General features: G+C 43.2%; 2 protein-coding genes across 3 annotated transcripts in view; one reads left to right on the top strand and one right to left on the bottom strand.

Annotated features, from left to right (window-relative positions):
- Positions 1 to 211: 211 nt before the first annotated feature.
- Positions 212 to 24,467, bottom strand: part of crb2a (crumbs cell polarity complex component 2a) — a 55,622-nt gene continuing 31,366 nt past the window's right edge. Inside the window, exons 8-14 of one of the 2 annotated variants that reach the window (XR_015103553.1) lie at positions 22,085 to 22,647; positions 14,433 to 14,598; positions 12,529 to 12,764; positions 11,894 to 12,020; positions 11,687 to 11,803; positions 8,755 to 8,881; positions 453 to 592 (exon numbers count right to left, since the gene is read on the bottom strand). Coding sequence is in view for 1 of the 2 variants with exons in the window: in XM_086135527.1 (XP_085991653.1) it covers positions 371 to 592; positions 8,755 to 8,881; positions 11,687 to 11,803; positions 11,894 to 12,764; positions 14,433 to 14,598; positions 22,085 to 22,647 (2,066 nt within the window). In the remaining variant the exon portion in view is untranslated. Of the gene's footprint in view, positions 593 to 8,754; positions 8,882 to 11,686; positions 11,804 to 11,893; positions 12,765 to 14,432; positions 14,599 to 22,084; positions 22,648 to 24,467 lie in introns of both variants that reach the window. The other variant, XM_086135527.1, reaches the window with a different exon arrangement.
- LOC147192166 (general transcription factor II-I repeat domain-containing protein 2-like) lies at positions 7,224 to 7,967 on the top strand. Its single transcript, XM_086134681.1, has one exon. It carries the CDS (start codon positions 7,224 to 7,226, stop codon positions 7,965 to 7,967), a length of 744 nt encoding a protein of 247 aa, XP_085990807.1.

Genomic DNA, 24,467 nt, shown 5'->3' with positions numbered 1-24,467 from the left:
CCCTCACAATGACCATTATTTTATTTTCCAAGCATGTTGACCAACAACCATACCAAGCCGCCCCAAACCTCCACCCCCAAGCTGACGAATATTCTCAGGCTAAATCTAGGCCACAGCAGTCCCTGCTTGCAATATGTAAGTTGACTGATGGTTGTTGAACTCATGTAAGTTTGACACGGCACACATCTACAAAGGATGCTGTATATGGAATTACTGTCATATACTGTTCTTTTAAGTTCACAAAATATACAAGTTTCATGCTGTACAAATTTACTTTATATCTGGGACTCTCAAATGCAATACTAAGTTCACTATAAAACAGATACAAACTGCAAAAGTTTGATATTTTCCATGTGGTCGATGACTTCTGTCAAATGAGTCTTTCCTCTGGTGGAATTTTGAGCATTCTGTCCATCTTCAACCGAGCCCCGGCCAGCTCTTCAGAGCTGGGGCTGTAAACTCCCTCTGACTGGCGCTTCTTTCTTGTTGTTAAAATCATGAAGGTCAAACCACATATTAAAACTAGCATGGAAAGGGACAACAAGGTGACAGACGTGACCAGCCAGGCCGTTTCTTGTTTATTGGCTTGTGTCTGCAAAGGCAAAAAGAACAAACATTGGGCTGAAGTGATGAGACTGTAGTGTGATAATATGAAGGTCGCATATACCGTATTGGCCCGAATATAAGACGGTGTTTTTTGCATTGAAATAAGACTGAAAAAGTGGGGGTCGTCTTATATTCGGGGTCTAGACGTTATACCCATTCACGACGCTAGATGGCGCCAGATATCATTGACGCGAATGCTGAACTTGACTCCCCAGGCCAAAGTGAACCCGTCTCGAAGAATAAAAATAAATATAGCAGTAGCACAAAGAAGAAAAATAAAAATACAGTGAAACTCCTCTACAACGAAATCATGTTTTCAGCAAGAAGTTTTTCACAACAGGGGGTTTTCACTGTAGCAAATTTGATCTTAGAAGTAAGCATACACACACCCACACACACACACACAAACGTATGTGTACACACACACACAAATGTATGTGTACTCTATTTTTATTCCAATAGTGCATAAGTATGAGTACACACTTATTTGACACTTCATATTGTCAGTGTTGAAAGAAAAAAAGGGAAAGAAATTGCGAAATTTACGATCAGCAGTCACTTTCACTTACCGTATTTTCACGACAATAAGGCGCCATTAAAAGTCTTTAATTTTCTCCAAAATTGACAGGACGCCTTATAATGCAAAGCATCTAGTGTATGCGCCGAGTTCCAAAGCCTGACTGAGAGCACCTTTGGCCGACACGCTGTTTATATAGAGAAAAGGCGGAGTGAGTGACGACAGGCATGCGGAAGTCCGCCAATGAGTGAAGGGTGGGCGTGTAAGAGGACGCAAAAGGCACGTCCCTAGCAGGTACCAGTCCCCAATGAGTGAAGGGTGGGCGTGTAAGAGGACGCTAAAGGCACGCCCCTCGCAGGTACCAGTCGCCAATGAGTGAAGGGTGGGCGTGTAAGAGGACGCTAAAGGCACGCCCCTAGCAGGTACCAGTCGCCAATGAGTGAAGGGTGGGCATGTAAGAGGACGCTAAAGGCACGCCCCTAGCAGGTACCAGTCGAGTGAGTACATTGTAAAATAGCGAAATAAAGTACAACCGAACACAGTTTTGCTTTCATTGCCTTTTTAAAAATGTGTTTTTAGCGTGCGTGCATGCATGCCGTATGTTTAAGCTGGCATATGTTTCACCATGCCTGGCTGCGCCCAATAATACAGTGCTTTTTGTGTATGTGTCAAATACAGAAATAGCACCCCTACTGAGACTGCGCCCAACAACACGGTGCGCCGAATGGTCGTGAAAATACGGTACATCAATTTCTTGGATAATGTCTTTTATTTTGCTTGCTCCGTCTTTCATTTTGATCACTTTTACCCTCTCTTCCAGCATCAGAGCTCTTCTTGTCTTAACTGCTTGACATCAAAAGGTCAGTTTTGTAGCCATTATAGCAAAACAGTGAGGTCCCTCTTGGCCAATCGGAGGCCAGGATGATGCTCGGTAAGCCAATGGCAGAGCAGCTATGAGTATGTTGAGTCCAGGAAACTCGCAGCTGTGACCGAAATAAACATCGTTCACTATGTAAACCAGTGTGGTTGCTGTTGCCGTTTCCGAATATACCAGTAGAGGTTACTGTTGGATAAGACTTCGTTGTAGTGAATGTCTTCGCGAGGCTGGAGCAGAGAAAATGATTTCGTATAACGCCACAGGGGGGTTTTCGTCATATGGGGGGCAGGAGAATGGGAATTGTGTTAATGCATGAAGATTTTTTCACATATTATACGTATTTTCGGCCATGTAGGTTTCGTTCTAGAGGAGTTTCACTGTAGCGGTAACAAGGAAAAGAGAAGAAAATAATAGAAGAGATAACAGAAAATGGAGAAACGTAGCAACAATCTGGAGAAAAGTGGGTCGAAGATCGGCAAGGTTAACAGGCAGCTAAGGAGAAGTTATGATGTAATTTACAGTTCAAAAACCAGAAGCCATTCATTTACGAATGTGATTGCACTTTAGTTTACATATTTAGATGTTCAGATATTAAGATTTGAATGAGGCAAAATAACATGATTTTTCTCTCAAATATATTGTTATAATCATTTGTTTCAGATGGACTGTAATTATTTTCTGTATAAAAATTAATTTGGTGTTCAAAAAGTCTTTTTTCAAACTTGAGTTTTGAAAAAGAGGGGGTCGTCTTATAATCAGGGCCATCTTATTTTCGGGCTAATACGGTATGTATATATGCACATATGAAGTTAAGATATACGTTTTTCAATATTTGCTTGAAATGTTTCAACAGCTGATACCACCCATGGCTCAATGTCACCCGACTTTTTCAAAAGTATGATGAAATCTGTGCTAATGGTCAAACTCATTTTAGTCACGGGCCAATTTGGAGTTACGTCTTCCCTCGAAAGACCGTTATGACAGTGAAACCACAAAATGAGTACTTGTACACAACAAATAAAGTAGTTTTTAAATCAGTCAAGTCGATTATAATAGTTTGTTCAATTTTGTTCGAGCGAGTGTAAAAAGGGTAGCAATATCTCAATGTTATTTATTACACATGACAATTGGACATTTTGGTACACATTTTAGAAAGTTGACACACATCATTTGCTTTCACGGGCCACATAAAATGACCTGGGGGGCCAGATCTGGCCCCAGGGCCTTGACTTTGATATCAGTGCCCTAAAAGAAGGATAGTTCGAGCGTGGGTTTTTTTTCCCTCTCCCTACCTTGTGGTTTCCTTTCTGAACTCTGACTTTAAATTTCCCCATTGCGGGACAAATAAAGGATATCTTAAATCTTGGGTATTTTATTATGATCTCAGATTTTGGACCGGTGATAGTAGTTTAGCCATCGTGTTAATCAGGGGTGGCAAACCAGTCAGTGACTAAGAGTCGATTTTTTTACTGTGTTACTGCAAAGATCAACATCATACATACATAAACATCACCGCATCCCTTCCTCACTCACACACACACGCACACACACACACACACACACACACACAGACATTTGCTCAGACAGATTTATTGTAAATGTCACACACCAACATGATAATGACAGAAATTGACTCCTACGGTACTAAGACCATAGGCCAGTCATTTTCAACAATGACTATTGTGTGCACTCACACACACAAACTCTCAGTTCAACTCCAGTCCACAAACAAAAATATAATAAAGTTTTTCTTTTAAGTGTTACTTAGCGCCTTCTCTTGAACAATACTCTTCCAATCTGGCTTGTCATCCGTTGTTGCCACTCGAAGCAGGCACTGTCTGCATGCGAGCTGCAGCAGTTACTTACTACTTGCCACATAGGTGAAACTTTTTTGACCTAAGATCGTCTTTTGAAGATGACCAACCTCCCGCGATCAACCTGATCGCGCACTTGCAAGCATATACACACACGCACGCACGCGGGCACCCAAAAAGCACACACATGCATGCCACAATGAGCAACAGCCAGAACGTCCCCTCTCATGAACGAAACTGAAACACACAGATCTTCCCCTACCCCCATTTCCTCCTCCCACCCCTCGCAGTCGACTTGGGACCAGTCCACTGGATCCTGGTCGATCGCGATCGAGGTATGGGTACCCCTGCCTTAAAATCAGAGGTAATTCGCTGGCTAGCTTAGCATGCTGTTGTTTGCGCATGAGCACCACTTGTTGCCCTGTGTGTCAATCAAGTAACAGGATTGATGATAGGCTGACATAATAAATTCTGCTGTGCTTAGCACCGTTGTTTGATAGGCAGCGCCACTGCCGAGTTTTTGATGCTTGTCATGTGAAAGCCCGGGAGCCACATGGAAGCAGCCAAAGAGCCGCATGCAGCTCGCGAGCTGCGGATTGGCCACCACTGGTGTAAATAAGATTAGTCTCGCAATGGAGAAATTCCCAATTCACAGCAGCATAGTTATGAAAGGAAGAAGTAGAACAACAAAATATAGGAGCTGGTGGAAATGCAGCCACTCACATGGCGCCATTTTGAAGTCAAAATAACAAAAATAACACAACACAACACATAGGACACAGACAGTCGTGCAATCTTCACCACTTTTCTGCATACACTTCAATGTTGCTCACCGTGGTCCAAGGAATGCTGAGGTAGTTTGTGTGAATGCTCGGATGTATGGTAAATTAGAGGGAACAGTGGTGTCGAGTTTGTGCATGTGTGTGTGTGTGTGTGAGTGTGTGTGTGTGTGTGTGTGTGTGTGTGTGTGTGCGTGTGTGTGTGTGGCGGGGGAAGGGGAGGTTGAGGCTTTCATTTATTCTGGGCTAGGTTAAGGCTAGCTAACCAACAATCTATTGCAGTAATGCAGGGGTGCCCAACCCGCGGCTCACAAGCCGCATGCGGTTCTTTGGCTGGTTCAATGCGGCTCCCGGGCTTTCACACGACAAGCGTCGAAAACACCTTGGCAGTGGTGCTGCCATTCAAACAAAGGCGCTAAATACACAGAACGTACTACCTCAGCCTATCATCAATCGCATTACTTGATTGACATAGAGGGCAATCAGTCATTTGACTGAATCACCGCTCATGCGCAAACAACGGCGCTAAGCGCTAAGCTAGTCAGCGAATTACTGATTTTAAGGCAGGGATGTCCAATATGTCGATCGCAATCGACCGGGAGCCAGCGGACTGGTCCCAAGTCGACCGCAAGGGGTGGGAGGAGGAAATGGGTGGGGGAAAAAAAGATTTGCGTGTTTGTGTCTTTAGCTTTCATTCATGTTCAGGCCGTTCCAGCTGTTACTCATAGTGACATGCGTTCTTATGTGCGCGGGTGCATGACTGTGCGCGGGTGCATGACTGTGCACCCGCATGCGCGCGCATGTGTGTGTGTGTGTGTGTACGTGTGTGTGTGTATGATTGCATGTGCGCGATCGGGTCAATTGTGGGAAGTTGGTCACTTCAAAAGTTGATCTCTTTGGCCAAATAAGTGTGTGTGTGTGTGTTAGAGGTAAGATCGGGCCGCCCGAGCCCGACCCGACCCGACCCCAATTTCGGGCCTAAAATTATCAATCATTGCTTCGGGTTGGGCTTCTCTCTCACTGACCTTTTTTTTTTTCGAGGCCGTAAATTGTTTTGGCCACGAGAGACCGTGGTTCGCAAAAAACAGAAGTCGCCTCATCACAACACGTACTGTACTAAACTCTTGCAATGACAATTCTTAGAACTCCTTCCAGTCTCTGTCGCGTATCCACCCGTCAGTGTTCGTCTTTGTCTCTCTGCTTCTCTCTCTTAAAGTGCCGCGCTAGATTCTTAAGGACGTTCAGCTGCTGTGGTTTAACGGCCCAATTTTCACCCCGTCAAAATGACGGACGGCCTTAGAATTTCCCCGTCCATTCTTAAAAAAAAATTGTCAATGATGGGAAATCGTTGGTTAATGTAACTTCTTCAGAAACAGAAATATAAAAGATGTAAATGTTTATACAGTTTTGTTTAACTTAGATTTCGTTACAAAAGACAGGCTTTGTTATCAGAAATCACCCCTCCTCCTCCCGAGTCCTCACAGATAAAATATGAAATGTCGGGTTTGCTTCAGGCTCGGACCTGCATATCAAGTTAGGTGATCGGGCCCGATCGGGTCGGGCTCGATTTTTTAGGACAGATCTTAGCTCTAGTGCAGACATGGGCATAATACGGCCCGCGGGCCATATATGGCCCGTTGGTCTTTTTAATCCGGCCCGCCAAACATCTCCCAGTTATATCAAAATATAAAATTAATAATATTGTTTTCCCTGTAATGCCCACATTTCCCCAATAGATGGCGCGCTTGAGCATTTGGCCCCTCTTCTTCGCGGTTAAGCTTTTCCCAGAAGAAGCACTCGCCTTCTCGGTTCTCCCGGTAAAGCTTTCCCCCTTCTAAAAACAAACATGAGTTTATCAAAGAAAAGAAAAGTCGACAGTGAGTGCCGAGTGTTTAACACAGAATGGACAACAAAATATTTGTTTAAAGAAGTCCGATCAAAGGCTGTATGCTTGATATGCCAAGAAAGTGTCGCGGTTTTTAAGGAGTACAATATTGACTTCAAAATGGCGCCGCGAGAGTGGCTGCCTTTCCAGCAGCTCCTATATTTTGTTGTTCTACTTCGTCCTTTCATAACTTTGCTGCTGTGAATTGGGAATTTCTCCATTGCGAGACTAATAAAGGTTTTTCTTATTTTATCTTATCTTATTAGCCGTCAGTTTGCTACGAAGCATGCCAATTACGCCAGCAAGCTGTCGGCGCAAGAACGGGCAGCTACGGCTGAGAGGTTGGCAGACAATTTACTGACCCAGCAAATTTTCTTTCACCGACAAACTGCCTTCAGGAGTCAACTACCAAGGCAAACTTTTTGTTGGCATTCAAATTAGCACAAGCTAGCAAGCCTTTCTCCGAAGGTGAGTTTTTGAAAGACTGCACGGTGGAGACTACAGGTGTTCTATGTCCAGAAAGTCAAGGCAAGTTTGAAAAAATCAGTTTGTCACGTCGGATTGTGACTCGCCGTGTGAACTAATTGATGAACATATAGCTAGCCAGCTAAACAATAAGGCAGAGTTCTTTCAGTTATATTCACTTGCACTGGATGAAAGTAATGATATCAAAGACACAGCGCAGCCCCTAATTTTTATCAGAGGAATAAATGACAGCTTTGAGATAACGGAGGAGTTTTTGACCATGGAGTCCCTGAAGGGAACAACGCGGGGAGAGGATTTGTATGACAAGGTGTCTGCTGCCATCGAGAAACATAAACTACCCTGGAGTAAACTTGCCAATGTCACGACGGATGGATCACCAAATTTAACAGGAAAAAACGTTGGGCTGCTGAAACGAATTCAGGATAAAGTAAAAGAGGAAAACCCTGAACAGGATGTGATTTTCCTTCACTGTATCATCCATCAGGAATCACTTTGCAAGTCTGTATTGCAGCTTAACCATGTTGTGAATCCAGTCGTAAAACTTGTTAACTTTATACGCGCAAGGGGACTCCAGCATCATCAGTTCATCACGTTCCTGAAGGAAATTGATGCGGATCATCAGGACTTACTTTACCACTCTCGTGTCCGGTGGTTAAGTTTGGGCAAAGTGTTTCAACGCCTGTGGGACCTGAAAGAGGAGATTGCCGCATTTTTAGAGTTCAATGAGAAATCTGACGAATTTCCTGAGCTACAAGACCAGAACTGGCTTTGTGATTTTGCGTTTGCTGTGGAGGTATTTTCACACTTGAATGAGCTGAATGTGAAACTGCAGGGGAAAGATCAGTTTGTGCACGACATGTACAAACATGTTACAGCGTTCAAATCTAAGCTTGTTTTATTCTCCAGACAATTTGCGAACGCATCCTTCACTCATTTCGCCACACTTGACACGAAAGAGGCGACGCAATATGCAAAGAAATACAACAAATCACTGGATGACTAGATGACCTGCACAGAGAATTCAGTCGCCGGTTCTCTGATTTTGAAAACATTGAAAAGTCACTTCAGCTCGTGTCTTGTCCCTTCTCACAAGACCCTGAAACAGTACCACATGAAGTGCAATTGGAACTGATCGATCTTCAGTCTGATGCCATCTTGAAGGAAAAGTTCAACACTCTTAAACTTAACGACTTTTATGCTTCACTGAACCAAGCCACCTTTCCAAACCTACGGAGGACGGCACTGAAGATGCTGGCCTTGTTTGGCTCGACCTATGTATGTGAACAGACATTCAGTGTTATGAACATGAACAAAGCCCGTCACAGATCCAGGATAACTGACCAACACCTCGGATCTATCCTGAGAATCGCCACAACAAAACTTACTCCAGACTTTGATGCACTGACAAAACAGGGAGCTCAACAACACCGTTCCCACTGAAACTGATGGTGAGTTTTCCTCTGTGTTTATTCAACTGAAATGTAATTAAATTAATCATTAATAGGTCAAATCCTGTATGTAATTCATATAATTCTTGGCTCGGCCCCTCTGTCAAATTTTACAACTCGTTGTGGCCCTCGAGCCAAAAAGTTTGCCCACGCCTGCTCTTGTGTGTGTGTGTGTGTGTGTGTGTGTGTGTGTGTGTGTGTGTGTGTGTGTGTGTGTGTGTGTGTGTGTGCGTGTGTGTGTGTGTGTTGCTCTTAGTCTCTGACTCGTTGGCCACCCCTGCAGTAATGGATCATGCTGTGATCCTGAAAAACATTTTTTCAAAACAACAATACAGCACTTACATTGGTTTCACAGACTGGCCCACTGTATCCTGGTGGGCATTCACACACAAACCTATTTAACCGATCCAAACAGGTCGCACCATGTCGACAGGGGTTGGAGCCACACTCATCAATCTCCAGTTCACATCTGTAACACATGAGAGCATATGTGTTTCTGAAACATTAAACCTCCTAAATGCTTTAAATTCTTTTACCCCTGTGTAGAGGAGGGATGGGCAACTGTCTCACAGCCACTCTTGGAGTGGCCTTTGATAAATTTGGGAAAAGAGAAAAAATTTATTGTTGCCCAGCCAGTGAAAGATGTCATACCAGTGTTAACCACAGGGTAGCAGACATCGCTCATCAGTGCCTCCTCCCCAAGACTTTTATGCCTAACAGAAGAAGACCTTGTCATCGCCCCCATCTGCGGATTTATATATGAAAGCACTAACAATGCCGCTTACTTGCCGTCGAAAGAAGTGAAGCCATCTTACTGGCAGCTGACTAAGCGCAGCTAATTTCAATTCAGAACTTTTTGTGTTAGCCTTAGTTTCTCTGAGTCACGAACTGCCATACTGCTGTGTAGTGTTTCAGTGTCTCAGTCTTCACACAAATGTTACTCCTGGGGGTTTTTTGTATTAGTATCATTCTGACCACTTTTTTTGTCCTGCATCTCCTCCCGCGTTTTCATCCGATTCACTCTCAATTCCAATTTCAAAATATTTAGTAAATATTATTTTCGCCAACCCCCCCCCCCCCCCAAAAAAACACCAATTCATTCCGAATGAGACATTCAACAAAACAGATTAACTTCAATCCCCTTGGAAAATCAAAATACTGTATTCAGCTCAATCATTTCACCTTGGGAACAAATTTCAACCTTACAAAAATTCACACATATCAAACATTTCAAAATTCCCACAGCAATTTTGTGAATATTTCAGCCAAAAATATCACAAATTTATACATTCCACATAATTCGCTGAATCACACAAATCCAATTTTAACACACTGCAAGAATTCTGGACTATTTCTTTTTGTTCGTACAAAAATTCAAATTTTTCATAAAATTCAAAAATTTTCCACTAAAAATGTACTATTAATTCCAAAAGGCACATGCAACATAACAAATCGTTCCTATTTGAAATTTAAGTCTTTCAGCACATTCAATTCACCTTAGGAAATTCAGGTGCTTCAATGTGGCTCCCGGGCTATCACAATTCCTACTTAGGAAGTGCGAGACTACAGGGAGAACATATACCCAGGGTGAATGACTTTAAATACTTTGGGTCTATGGTGCAGGGAAATAGGAACTGCAATAAGGACAGAAAGATACAGATCCAACCAGGTAGGAATGCATGGAGGAAAGTCTCGAGTGTCTTAAAAGAGACCCTGCTAGGATGAAGGGAAACGTTTATAGTGATGACATCGGCCATAATGTAAGAATTAGATACAGAGGCACTTAAGAGATAACAGGAAGCAGATCCGAAGGTGTCGTAAATGAAGATGTTGAGGTTTTTTTCTTTGGAGTGACCTAAGGTTAGAGCAGTGGTCCCCAAACCCCGGGCCGTGGACCGGTACCGGTCCATGGGTCATTTGTATTGTATTGTATTTGGTACCGGGCTGCACAGAAAGAATAAATAACTTACATTACAACAATTCTCCGGTTTCCTCCCACATTCCAAAAACATGTGTGGCAGGCTGATTGAACACTCTACATTGTCCCTAGGTGTGAGTGTGAGCATGGATGGTTGTTCGTCTCTGTGTGCCCTGCGATTGGCTGGCAACCGGTTCAGGGTGTCCCCCGCCTACTGCCCGGAGACAGCTGGGATAGCAAGCAAAGCAACTTCCTTTTTATTTATTTTGGAATCTGAAAGATATTTTATTTTGAAAATTTACCGGATTCTCTGTTACCCACGTCTACAGCAGGGGTGTCCAAAGTCGGTCCTCAAGGGCCGCTGTCCTGCCTGTTTTCCAGCTCTCCCAGGAGCAACACACCTGATTCAAATAATCAGTATTGTTCTAATGCTGCTTCAGAGCTGGATCATGAGCTGATCATCTGAATCAGGTGTGTTGCAGCTGAGAGAGATAGAAAATAGTCAGGATGGTGGCCCTCCAGGCCTGGAGCTGGACATGCCTGGTCTACAGTATGTTACTCTTGACGCAGATCAAGGCGCGCTTCTCTGTCACGTGATAGGTTACCGCTAAAATGAAACGCAGGAGCTAGCAAAATGAGTCAAAAACAAACGTCTTTGGGAAGGGGAAAAGGCCCAGCCAGGAGACTTTCAAGATAAACAAGGCTACATTTAATAGACAGTGTCAGGACTGCTGGGTTCGAGGTGTTTGGGACAAAGTTAGAGAGAGCAGACCCAGATGGTTTGGACGTGTCTAAAGGGGAGATCGTGAGTAATTTAGTAGAGGGCTGATTAGAATGGAGCTGCCAGGCAAAAAGAGCTCGAGGAAACTTGCAAAAATAGATAGTTTGGACATGTCCAGAGGAGAGAGAGTGAGTATATTGATAGAAATATGATGAGTATGGGGCTCCCAGGAAAGAGAGTGAAAGGAATTCCTAAAAGAAGGTTGATGCATGTAGGGGTGTCCAAAGTCGGTCCTCAAGGGCCGCTGTCCTGACTGTTTTCAATTTCTGCCGGCTGCAACACACCTGATTCAAATAATCAGTATTGTTCTAATGCTGCTTCAGAGCTGGCTGATGCGCTGATCATCTGAATCAGGTGTGTTGCAGCCGGGAGAGATGGAAAACAGGCAGGACAGTGGCGCTCCAGGCCCGGAAATGGACATTGCTGATGTATTGAGAGAAGACATGACGGCGGTTGGTGTTAGAGAGGAGGATGCAGAAGATAGACTTGGCTGGAAAAGGACGACGCACTGTAGCAATCTCGAACGGGACAATTTGAAAGGATGACAAGAAATATGTCCTTGAACAGAAACTTACCTTTTGCCTTTAAATCCTGGAACGCATGTACAGTTAGCTCCCCAGAGGCCATCATTGCAGATTCCCTCATTTGCACAAAGCACATCTTTACCACATTGTAGTGGTGGATAGTCCCACCTATTGGAAAATGAATTAATGTGTAATGTATGCCAAAAAATAATTAAAATAATAATTCAACTTTATATATGTTTTGCTTTGCATATTTACTCGCATAGTGGACCGCTGTAATCTTTTGGGCATGAACAGGTGTACATGTTGGTTCCGTCTCGACAGGTGCCTCCATGTTTACAAGCATGTTGTTCACACTCATTAATATCCACATCACAGAGTGTTCCTGAATATCCAGGGTGGCACAGACACTCAAAACCAGTTAAGTAGTCTTGACAGTTCCCATGAGCACAGGGGTGGGAAACACAATCATCAGTTTCTGTCTCACATAGATGTCCTTCCCAACCTGAGTCACACTGACAGTTAAATTTATTAAAGAGATCATGACATGTAGCTCCATTTCGACACGGATGTGAATCGCAAACAGGGACACCGCTACAGCCCAAATACAGTTTTTGTTTTCCAAGTAAACGGAATGGAGATTGCTGTGGAGTGTTGAAGTCACTGACAAATGGAAGATAAACTCCTCCGACCCTTACTGCTCCTAAGCACCCGATAAAGCTCTCTGCTATGGTGAGAACAGAACTTTGATCATGGAGAAAGTGTAAACTGCCTGTGGTCTTAGGTAGGCTGCTGGTGTCAACTATTCCATCCACAGTAATTAACCAGTGAGAAGTTTTGTGATCTTGCTTTGCCATGGATACATTTACTCGATGCCACCTGCCATCACTCACTTTGCGCTCTCCGGTAAAGATCAGTAACTCAGGTCTGGCGGCTATGTGGATCTCAACCCAGATTGAGGAGTCAAGCAGACCTAATATCAGCAGGTCAGAACCCTTTGAGGCCCTCAAAAGAACTGCACTCTCAGAACGGGTCCGTAGCTCCATGTATATTGAAGATACCGGTTCAGCCAAGGAATCTCCAGCACTGAACTGTACAGGACTGTTGTTGAATGTTGCATTGTATATACCTAGGGGGAACATATGAAAACAGTTGTCAGTAATTATCATTATTCATCCATCCATCCATCCATCCATCCATCCATCCATTTCCTGATCCGCTTTATCCTCACAAGGGTCACGGGGCATGCTGGAGCCTATCCCAGCTGTCTTCGGGCAGTAAGCAAGGGACACCCTGAACCAGTTGCCAGCCAATCGCAGGGCACACAGAGAGGAACATCCATCCGCGCTCACACTCACACCTAGGGACAATTTAGAGCAGGGGTGCCCATTATGTCGATTGCGACTGGTCCCAAGTTGATTCGAGGGGTGTAGAGGGGAAAAAAACACATTTGTGCCCATCTGTGTTAGTATTTTATTTTTTGTGTTAATGCACACTTAATCATTCTATCAGTCTCACTTTCACAAAAGTATATCAAAAATAAAATAAAATAAAGCAGGTCATCTTTGACCTATGGTGACTGTGTCACTGGAAGTTGTTCGCGTTCAAGCACTCTGCAGTTGCAGCTTGTGATCAGAGTTGTTGCGCTATATCTTTTATCGTGATCATTATTCTCATTCAGGGTTTGTTTTGTACAATTCACCGAGGGGACGGGCAAAGAATGGGAATCTGGAGGGCCAAGAGAAGCATTTTAAAACGGTACGCGTGAGCTACGATCATTAATAGGCTGCCTAAGTGCGTCGCATGCCTCAGCGTCACACTATTGCTCATCATGGCATGGTGTGTACGTGCGTGCGTGCGTGCGTGCGTGCGTACGTGCGTGCGTGCGTGCGTATGCGCGCATGCGCGGTAACGGGTCGATCGCGGGAGGTTGGTTGATCGAAAAGTAGATCTTTGATCAAAAAAGTTTGGGCACCCCTGATTTAGAGTGTTCAATTAGCCTGTCATGCATGTTTCTGGAATGTGGGAGGAAACCCGAGTACCCGGAGAAAACCCACGCAAGCATGGAGAGAACATGCAAACTCCACACAGGAAGGTCGGAGCTGGAATCGAGCCCGGCACCTCTGCACTGTGAGGTCGGCGCGCTAATCACCCGCCCCCCCACCGGGCCGCCCAATTATCATTATTATTATTGTAATTTTTTTATGAGAATTTGTTTTTGTTTGCAATGATTGATGTTTCTTAGTGGTCATAATCTGGTCAGGATCGCGGGCTCCCTGGAGCCTATCCCAGCTGCCTTCAGGCAGTACGCGTGGTACGCCCTGAACTGCTGGCCAGCCAATCGCAGGGCACACATAGACAAACAACCATCCGCACTTCCATTCACACCGAGGGACAATTTAGAGTGTTCAATTAACCTGCCAGGCATGTTTCTGAAAACCAGAGTACCCAGAGAAAATCCACACAAGGACAGCGATAAGATGCAAACCCCACACAGGAAGGCCAGAGCCAGAATCGAACTCTGCACCTCTGCACTGTGAGGCCAGCGTGCTTACCAGTCACCCACTGTGCCTCCCCCTTGTGTACATATGGTGAAATACAAATACATTTGCCTTGCCTGGTTTACAAACTGCATTTTGTATTTATAGTACTTGGGTTGTTTCTTTTTTTGCAAAATAAAAATTGCCCCAAAAACCGAAAGAGTTAGCTGTGATAATTAATTAAATATTAGAATTCAAGAAGGCAGCTCTTTTTCATGGCACTGTGTATAGCTCAAGCAATAGATAAAGATACTTACATTCATATCTATTAACAAGGTTGACGCAGTAGCCACCATTTAAACAAGGATCACTGACACACCATATTCGAGTTTCACAAGTAACGCCTGTGTAGTCCTCCGGACACAAACATGTGAAGTCATTGAATGAGAATGTGCATTCGCCTCCGTTTTGACAAGGACTCATCTGTTGAGAAAAACAATTTTGGTACTTGATTACTTGATTTCTGTGACACATGTGGGATACTTGAGACAGAAAATGAACATTTTGTCCAAAAGGTTGATGCTTGAAATACGAAAGTTAGGTTTCAATGTTTTTTAAAAACGCCTTGTTCCATCTGACTTAAATTGACATTCTTAAATTGAGGAAGTTTTCTGAAGCTGTAAAGCTGTCACATTTACCCATTCGTTGTCATAGCTAGCATACAGCATTCCCTCATTTTTCGCAGCTGATACTTTAACTTAGTGCTTGGAATGTATTTCTTTTTATCTTCCATTCATCCATCCATCCATCCACCCATTATCCGAGCCTCAGGCATACTGAACCCTATCCCTTTAATGTTAAAGTCTATTCAAAAATGTTTTTTTTTACAATATGGTTGAAGGCTGAGCCTATTCGTTTCAGACGAGTTTCTGTTACGGAGAATGCAATTTTGCCGAGTATGAGCGTGAAATAAGTACAACTCATCATGATGCGTACTCATGCTGAAAGAAAATCCTCAAATTTTCATTCATAAAATTAAGAATATTTATTAAGATTAAGATATTCACCCCCTTCCCATTCATCCTCCCCCTTATCACATGTTATGTCTTGTGACTTGTTGTAACTGTCATATGCTTATTTATGTGCTAGGGTCTTTTTTATCCTGGACTTAAATTATCCTCAGAAGAGGATAGTTCGAGCGTGGTTTTTTTTCCCTCTCCCTACCCAGCGTTTTCCTTTCTGAATTCTGACTGTAATTTCCCCATTGCGGGACAAATAAAGGGATATCTTATCTTATCTTATATCCTTTATTTGTCCCACACTGGGGAAATTTATCCTTTTATGATCAATCCATGTCAGTTTCAGATATGATAATGTACAGATTTAAGCCCCACCCATTCCTGGGTAAACCACGCCCACTTAGGGGTTACCCCAGCTCCCATCCCGAGTACAGATACTGTATAGATAATTTAGGTGTGTGAACAGATACAGCTAGTGGTGACTCGCTCATTTCTAATATGTTCTGCTCTTCTAAAAACAGTATTCTGATTAATATTGTGTTTGTGGAATATGAATTAAGCAGCAAAATCCACCCATTTTTTTTTCCATCTCAGAGATCAGTCATTTTGTCACTCGCTATCAACTGAAAATTGCATCACAGTTGCTCAACACAGTATTATTCAGAATACAGTGGTATTTCTACTTATGAAATTAATTGTTTCTGGAAGAAATTTCTTCAGTCGAAAATCTTGTAAGTAGTTTTCCATAGAAATGCCCTAATCCGTTCCAAACGCCCCCAAAATTCAGGCATAAATCTTTTCTAAAGCAGAAAAATGCATCAAACTATGTAAAAAATACATGTTACAATTAGATTATTGCACAATAAATGAGAGTTGTGCATAATGTAAAAAATAAAGAATAAAAAAGATAGTCACTGTTGTGTCTTGAAATGACGAGGCACACACACGCGTTTTCTATTATGTATTCGACCGTCGAGTTCCGCCATTAACCTCGTGGGGGAAGAGGCTTAGCATTGCAGGTGACATTTCACACATGCGCAGTAGATTGCAATACAAAGTACGGGAAGTCAATGCGTCCAAACAACATACAAATCTATGATGGTTAATACACCACATTACCTCCCCCCTTAGTTGAAAGATACATAACAAATTCACATTTCCGTATCCATCATACTGCATAACATTTCTTCAATAATAAACAAACTCAATTTGAACATCTTTCAATTACGACATCACAATCAATCCCTGTAACGTAAAGGGCGTTGTGCTTTACGTCCTGAACGTCTCAAAGCTACTGTCTCTGGCACAAGTGGTTCAGGCGGGTCTGATGCAAAAGCTGGTGATGCAGGTGTTGTGGACTCCGGTTCGTCAAAGTCTTTCTCCTGCTCAGCTGACAGAGTCGCACTTTCAGGTCCAGGATCTAAAATGTCAGGTGGGTATCGAAGACGCAGCTGGTCTCCATGGCGCCTGTATACCTGATCAGTTTCACCTTGCACATGGTATGACACTGGTCCAGTCCGTTGTGTCACTACTCCAGGGACCCATTTGGGATGTTCTCCTGCTGTGTTGCGTAGATAGACGGGGTCATCCACATCAAACTGTCTTTCGGCAGCCTGACGATCATGTTCCTCCTTCTGTTGATACTGTCTCCTCCTCACCGTCTCAGAGATGCTCGGTTTAAGGAAATCCAGCCGTGTTCGTACATGTCTCTTTAAGAACAAGTCTGCTGGTGACTCTCCAGTTGTACTATTCGGTGTTGTGCGATAACGCAGTAAGAAGTGTGAAATCTTATCCTCAACACTCAGGATCTCTCTTGCAAGCTTCTTCATGCCAGCCTTGAAGGTTGCAATGCATCTCTCAGTGAGTCCATTTGTAGCAGGATGTTTTGGTGCTCCAGTAGTGTGCAAGATTCCGTTCCTTTTCATGAAGAGTTGGAACTCATCCGACATAAAGGTTGTGGCGTTGTCAGTGACGATTTGTTCGGGTACTCCTTGTGCTGCAAACAGTCTTTTAAGCCTTGTGATGGTGGCTGCTGAGGTTATCTGTGACATTTTGAAGACCTCTAGCCACTTGGAGTACGCATCGACCACTATCATAAACATGTGACTCATGAATGGACCTGCAAAATCAATGTGAATCCTTCTCCATACCCCTCCAGGAAACTCCCATGGGTGCAGTGGAACATGGCGTGGCATGCGTTGTTCTAGCTGACACGTCTCACACTGCTTGCAGACTTTCTCGATGTCCATGTCAATATTTGGCCACCAGACATATTGTCGTGCAATTGTCTTCATTTTTACGATACCAGGGTGTCCGTCGTGGATCTCTTTTAACACTGCTCTTCTCATTTTCTCTGGCACCACTACTCTTGTTCCCCACAGAACACATCCCTGTTCTACAGAAAGTTCATCTTTCTTTCTGTAAAATACCCTGAAATTTTCGGGAATTTCAGTTGGCCACCCTAACTGGATGTATCTGTGTAGTAGTGAGAGCTCAGTGTCTTTGCGTGTAGCCTTCGATATTTGTTTTGCACTTAATGGCGCCTCCTCCAGGTGCTCACAAATCAGTGCGTTGAGAGAAGCTGTTATTCTTGTTCTTTGTTCCATCGTCTATCGTCTCAGGCAGGGGGACACGGGATAGTCCATCTGCATTACCGTGCTCCTCTGATTTCCTGTAGGTTATGTGATAATCATAAGCAGACAATATGATTGCCCATCTCTGTATGCGTGCTGCTGCCATCGTTGGTAGTCCCTTGCATTCTCCGAACAGCGTGAGCAGAGGCTTGTGGTCGGTTACCAATTCGAACTTCCGCCCCCAAAGGTATTGGTGGAATTTCTTTACTCCGTACACCAGACTCAAAGCCTCCTTTTCTATTTGTGAGTACCGGTAGTTCTTTTCCGCTGGAGAGAAGCAAAAGTCCGAGAAGCAAAAGCGATGGGATGTTCTTCCCCATCAGGTGTCGTGTGCTGAATGACAGCTCCGATCCCATAAGCAGAAGCATCACATGCGAGTGTAAGTGGCAGGCGCGGGTTGTAAGGGGTTAATATATTTTCACTTGTCAACAGTTCTTTACAGTTGTCAAACGTGCTCTGCTCATCTTTACTCAATTTCCACTTTGTTTTCTCCTTCAGCAGTCTGTAAAGTGGAGCTAAAACTGTACAAAGCGTCCATAGTAGTTCACGAGACCTAAGAAGGCTCTTAGCTCTTTAGTGTTTGTGGGTGCTGGAGCATCATGAATGGCCCTGACCCTATCTTTGGACGGGTAGACTCCTTTTCCATCCAGCACATGCCCCAGGTACTCTATTTGCGTCTTACCAAAGTCACACTTTGTCCTCTTCACTCTCAGACCATTCTCTTTCAGCCGCTGAAGAACTCTGTCCAGGTTCGTTAGGTGCTCGGATTCGTCTCGGCCCATCACGAGCAAGTCATCGAGGTAGACCACCACGTTGAGGTCTTTCATTAGATTCTCCATTATCCTTTGGAAAATACTAACAGCAGAGTTGACACCAAAACACAGTCTATTGTACACAAACAGTCCTTTGTGTGTATTGATTGTAGTTTACTTCTTTGAGTCGTCATCGAGAATAATTTGTTGATAAGCTGCAGCCAAATCTATTTTTGAGAATATTTTCCCACCACATAGTGTGGCTAACACCTCCTCGATGCGTGGTAGTGGATATGTCTCTGTGTTAATAGTTTGGTTCACCGTTATCTTGTAATCACCACACAAGCGAAGTCCACCATCCCGCTTGGGTACTGGAACCACTGGAGCAGCCCACTCACTGTACTTGACAGGGGTGATGACGCCATCTTTCTCAAGGCGCTCCAGTTCTTTTTCAACTTTTTCTTTCATGGCAAGGGGCAAAACACGGGCTTTGTGAAATTTCGGGACTGCATCAGGCTTGACGGATATTGTTGCCTTAATGTCCTTTAATGTCCCCAACTCATCTGTGAAAACATCATCATGTTTTGCGAGTACATCTTGGATTGACTTGGTTCTTGGAGATGCTTGCATTTTGTTTTCTGTGACTGTTTTGATCATTTCCCAGTTTAACTTTATTTTATCTAGCCACTCTCGTCCGCAGAGTGACGGTCCTTCAACTCCCACAACTATCAGTGGCAAGTCAACAGTCTGATTTTCATACTTCACTTTAGCCATGAACTGTCCTTTTACAGGAATTGTCTCCCCTATGTAGCCTTTTAGTGCTACACGACTTCCCTCTAGTGGTATACGAGAGAATGATCGTTCATACACGTTTTCAGAGATAATGCTGACTCTTGCTCCCGTGTCAATTTCCATTGGAACCTTCCTTCCATTTACATCAAAAATGGCCCTATATGGTCTATGGCCGCCATTAGCACTATACACGTGGACATGGAACATGGGAACATCATCTTTCTTTTCATCAGTTTGCACATAGCCAGTCATTTTACCAAATTTTCTCTCATTGCTTATCTTCTTCCCCCTTTTCTTGCTCTTATCGTCAGATACAGGTGCCCGAGCCCGACATGCTTTCTGAATGTGACCAACTTTACCACACTGATGGCATTTTGAAGTCTTGTAGAAGAAGTCACTTGCACTATGATTCATGCCTTTACATCGGTAGCATCCATTTTGGTGTGTGGGTGAGCGTCCTCTCCTTTGGTTTTCCTTAACCTTGTGTACAGGTGTGGTGACATCTTCACCTTTCCTCAACTGCTGTGCATCCCCGTGGGCAGTCTCCATGTTGACAGCAAGCTCCACGGCTCTCGCAAACGACAGGCCATCCTCTGAGAGTAACTTGCGTTGCAAAGCCTCCGAAGCAACACCGCTGACGAAGCCATCACGGAGAGCCTCGTCCAGTCTGTCCCCGAAATCACACCTTGTAGCGAGTTGACGTAGCTCAGCGGCATATTCTGTAACCATCTGGCTGTTCTTCTGCACACATTTTCGGTATCTGAAACGCTCCGATATCACCAACGGCTTGGGCTCATAGTAATTCCTCAATATAGATACAATCTCCGCAAAAGTCTTGTCTCTGGGCTTGGCAGGTTGCACTAAATTACGGAGAAGTCCATACGCTGATGCGCCCAAGGAGCTCAGTAAAATGGCAACTTTCTTGTCGTCGCTGACATCATGCGCCTCGAACAGCAGTTCCATGCGTTCCACATAGGCAGACCACGATTCATTCTCGGGTTTAAACTCGTCCGGTCTTTGAGAAAAGTAGGCCATCTTACCTCACTAAACTTTAGAGTATTGCCTCCTACCCTAAAATCGACTTTTACTCGTCGCCAGATGTTGTGTCTTGAAATGACGAGGCACACACACACGTTTTCTATTATGTATTCGACCGTCGAGTTCCGCCATTAACCTCGTGGGGGAAGAGGCTTAGCATTGCAGGTGACATTTCACACATGCGCAGTAGATAGCAATACAAAGTACGGGAAGTCAATGCGTCCAAACAACATACAAATCTATGATGGTTAATACACCACAGTCACTTAACTTTTAACTGTGTCCTCACCGTTTTTTGCCCTGTTTAGTTCATGTTCTCTCTCAGAAGTGGTTTTTGCCTGGCGTTTTGTCACGAACCGATCCAAGGATGTTTGTTTTTGTCGGCTTTTAACAATCGTTCGAAAATGTCCAATGCAAACATCAGCATAGTGAGCGATCGCCCAACTGGTTAACACTTTTTCTGGGTGATTCACATTTACGTAAAACTGTCGGAACGCCTCATGGCCGGGGGGGTGGGGGGGCGAATGACGAGGACGCCACAAAGACACATATCTATCTATTTTTCTATCTACAGTCTTAGACGCATATGGTAGAGGTCCTTCAATGAGATGCCAGGATGATGCTCGGTAGTAGCCAATGGCAGAGCAGCTATCAGTATGTTGCATTCAAGAAACCCGGAGCTCTGATGAGCAGCCCGATCCGGTATGTTTACCTTTCGTAACTTGAAATTTCTTTCGTAACTGGAGGCAATATTTTCCTGTTGAGGCGTTTCGTGACTTGAAAATTTCGTATGAATAGATGTTCGTAAGAAGAGGTACCACTGTACCGTTTTAAGACTCATTGGACTGCACAGACAATATTATTTTCAAGAAAATGTTGGAGTTGATTTCCTCTTTTAAAATGTCTTACTTTAATCAGAATCCCGCATCACATTTAAGCCAAAGGTAGAATTTTGGTGGAAAGTTAGTTGCCATGACTACTGTTGTTTCTTCTTCATATAAAGAAGATTTCCGCCGGAAGTATGTACGGTACATGGAAGAACGATAGTCATGGAAACAGCACATTTACAAGGCCATTAATACACCAGGATTATACGTTTGGCTCCAATATGACGCGGGATTCTGATTGCGGTCAGCCTTTTCAAGATAAAAAGAAAAACTTGAACATAAACATTTACCATAAAACTAATCACCCAACAAAAAGAATTACACACATTATATTTTTAAATGCAACAACATGCTTCGTTAACATTGCTAGCGCGAATGCCAAAGTCAATGTAATATCCCATTGACATGCCAACGGGAAATTAGCATGGACTTTAGGAATATTCCTTCAAATAACAAATATTTACAAACGCTGTGGAAACACATTTACACACAGGTAACAAAACAAAATGCGAAGGTACAATTTTTAACAATCTGTGAAAAAGGAGTTATATTAGTTGAGCTCAATCACAACTTTCTTCTTATCTCATAAATGTGTAAATCTACGCACAGCACCACGCTGCCCCTAAAAGGCTAACATGCACAGGAAAAGTCAGTATTTGTTGTTTTGTTTTAGTTTTAGTAGTTGAGAAAAATACAAATCAGATTAATGAATGAAATCAATGTTTAATCGTTTTATGACTCGTGATTTCAATCGCAATCAAAATAATTGTTATTGTTATTTTTTTCCCAATGCAGCAGAAATGAAATGTTACTTCTGTAACAACGGACATGACATTCATCTTTCCCACCTTGCAAGTGTTATCGCTGATGCAGCCTCTCTTGACATTTTCAGCTTCACTTGATAAATAGATGTCCTCTCCATTTTGGTCGTTCCATGTATCCACCTCCAGATGCACTGAATCCAAACGAAAGTCCTGGATGCAGCCTTTGTAATGCCCCCCCCAAGGATTAGAGTCCCAGTTTTCCGGTAGTCCTCCTAAGTAAGCCTGATCCCCACTCTTAATGCTCACATCAGGTATGGTCCCTATTCCATAACGAAGACTTGCATGCTCAAAGATAACGTCCCTTTGCTGGACTTCTACCAGAAGGAATTGCTTCTCCCCCGTTGTCAAAAATACGGGAGCTGTTAAGGGGGAACTGTTGGTCCGAGAGCTGATAAACATTCTCCCCATATTTAGATAAATTGAAAAGTAGACTTCTTCCTTGGGTGTTCTCAGCTGAAAGATCAGCCCGTCCATCTTTCGTGACCTCAAAAAGAAGGACACTTGAAAGTCCCTCCCATGGCTCTTGCTGATATCATACAAGCTAAAACTCACACTGTCCTCATGGCTGTATGTCCAGGACTGTAATTCTGTCAAGGAAACATTTCCAGTTTGAACACAGTCAAAAAAAGACAATGTTAACAACAAGTAAGGGTTGAACCAAATCGTCAACACCTCGATTAATCGGCAAACAAACCTATTTTGGCAATAACACAGACGCCTCGCTGAAATGAATAGGTGATAGGTTTGCGCTACAAACTAACAGCGGTGCCTCACTGACGTGGTCCTGCTGGTCCCGCCCGTGACGCACTCATCCAGTCACAGATACCTTGCTGATCTCACAGTTACTCTGATCTTCATAAAACTCTTGCAACAATTCGTGTAACACAACTACAATTTGCTTGAATACAATTTTGCAAAGCATTCTCTCCTCTGATAATATTTTGATTATTATCTGTTATATGCAATTGTGAGGGTCAGCAACCTTAAATGCTGTGTTGGCCACAGAAAAAGAAAAGCACAGGGAGCCACAAAACCCTTTTGACATCTACATTAGATTGAGGATAACTCTACACATATGGTTTAAATGTTTTTACCTGTATGAATTTTAAAAAAAAAACTAGTTTTGCATTTGTGAACTCAATGAGCTGTTCCCGAGAATAGTTTTATTTTTTCCGCATGTTATATTTTGAAAATATTTTGAAAGAGAAAGTTTTCTTGGACTTTTCAGGAGTCGAATAGCACAATAAATCTTGAGGCCTGGTGGCACACATTGGTGTTCGTGATGCATATATTGAGCAATAACAACAAAAACAAAGGTGGTGCATCTTCAAATTTAGAATTGCATTTAAGAATGTAAATTTAAAATAGCGGTAAATCCAGAGAGCCACAGATTGTACTCTAGGGAGCTGTGACCTTGTAGTTGTGTTACTTGAATATATATTATGAGTTTTACTGTGCCTACGAGGCCATGATGGTATCTGAATGTGAATGGAAAAATCTGAATTCATTCAACCCCTACTTGAAAAAACATCCCAGGATAAATCAAACATATTACACATAAAATACATAAAAAACATTGCTGATGTCATAGACATGGAATTTAATCAGGGGTGTATATAAGTGGTGTGTAGGTGCCCACGCACACTGAAAATGTTAAATACGCACCGGTTTAGTCCATCACTCCACATTGTACGGAAGAGGACTAGGGCCAATGAAGAAAAAAAAAAAGGTTGGCAAGCACATTACATTTTTCTTTTGGAGCAGACGATTTGTTCCAATGAGCTCATTTTTTCTTTTTTCTTTCTTTCTCAATTCAGTTGATTTCAGCGGCTTGGCTTGTACCGCACAAATAAAGTGGTGTGGTGCGGCCGCCATCTGGGTGGCAGCCTTTATGTGCATCTTTGTCTCGCTGTGCAGCTGCTGCGATGGTCTGTCAAAATCTGTCTTGATGTGAAATCAGTCTGTGGTGCAAAGAAGATTGGGGACCTCTACCTTAGAGAATAATCACAAATTATCTGATTCTGTGGCCCTGTACTCGAAACTACATTGGTTGAGGGCCACAGCAACATCCCAACACTAGTGTGATTCAATTTTTTGTTCAGATTACGTTTGGTTTTGTTTCCTTGCGTCTCTTTTTTTGTCTCCACCTGTTCTTGCCATCCGGGTACCTTGTGTTAACCAATCAACCTTTGTCTTGTCCAGGTGTTCCTTGTTGTCTTGTCAGTTTGCTCCTATTTAGTTCCATAATTGTGTCAGTCTTTGTCGGATCGTTGTGTTACTGTCATGGTTTTTTTTCCTGTCACGTCGTTTTGTGCTTCTGTCATGGGTTTTTGTTTGTTACTTTGGTGTATTGGGGTTTTTCCGGACTCGTTTGTGTTTCTACTGTCATGTTGTTTGTTTGTTTGGT

Source organism: Hippocampus guttulatus, chromosome 17, assembly GCF_054856545.1.
Source record: "Hippocampus guttulatus isolate MCC_2025c chromosome 17, RoL_Hgut_1.0, whole genome shotgun sequence".
In the NCBI taxonomy this organism is placed as follows: domain Eukaryota; kingdom Metazoa; phylum Chordata; class Actinopteri; order Syngnathiformes; family Syngnathidae; genus Hippocampus; species Hippocampus guttulatus.
Note: the sequence above shows the minus strand (reverse complement) of the source record. Positions and strands in the feature narration are given on the sequence as shown.

What these genes read in the sequence shown, in the direction of transcription:
- LOC147192166 (XM_086134681.1), top strand. Translation starts at nt 7,224, where the DNA reads ATGGAGTCCCTGAAGGGAACAACGCGGGGAGAGGATTTGTATGACAAG.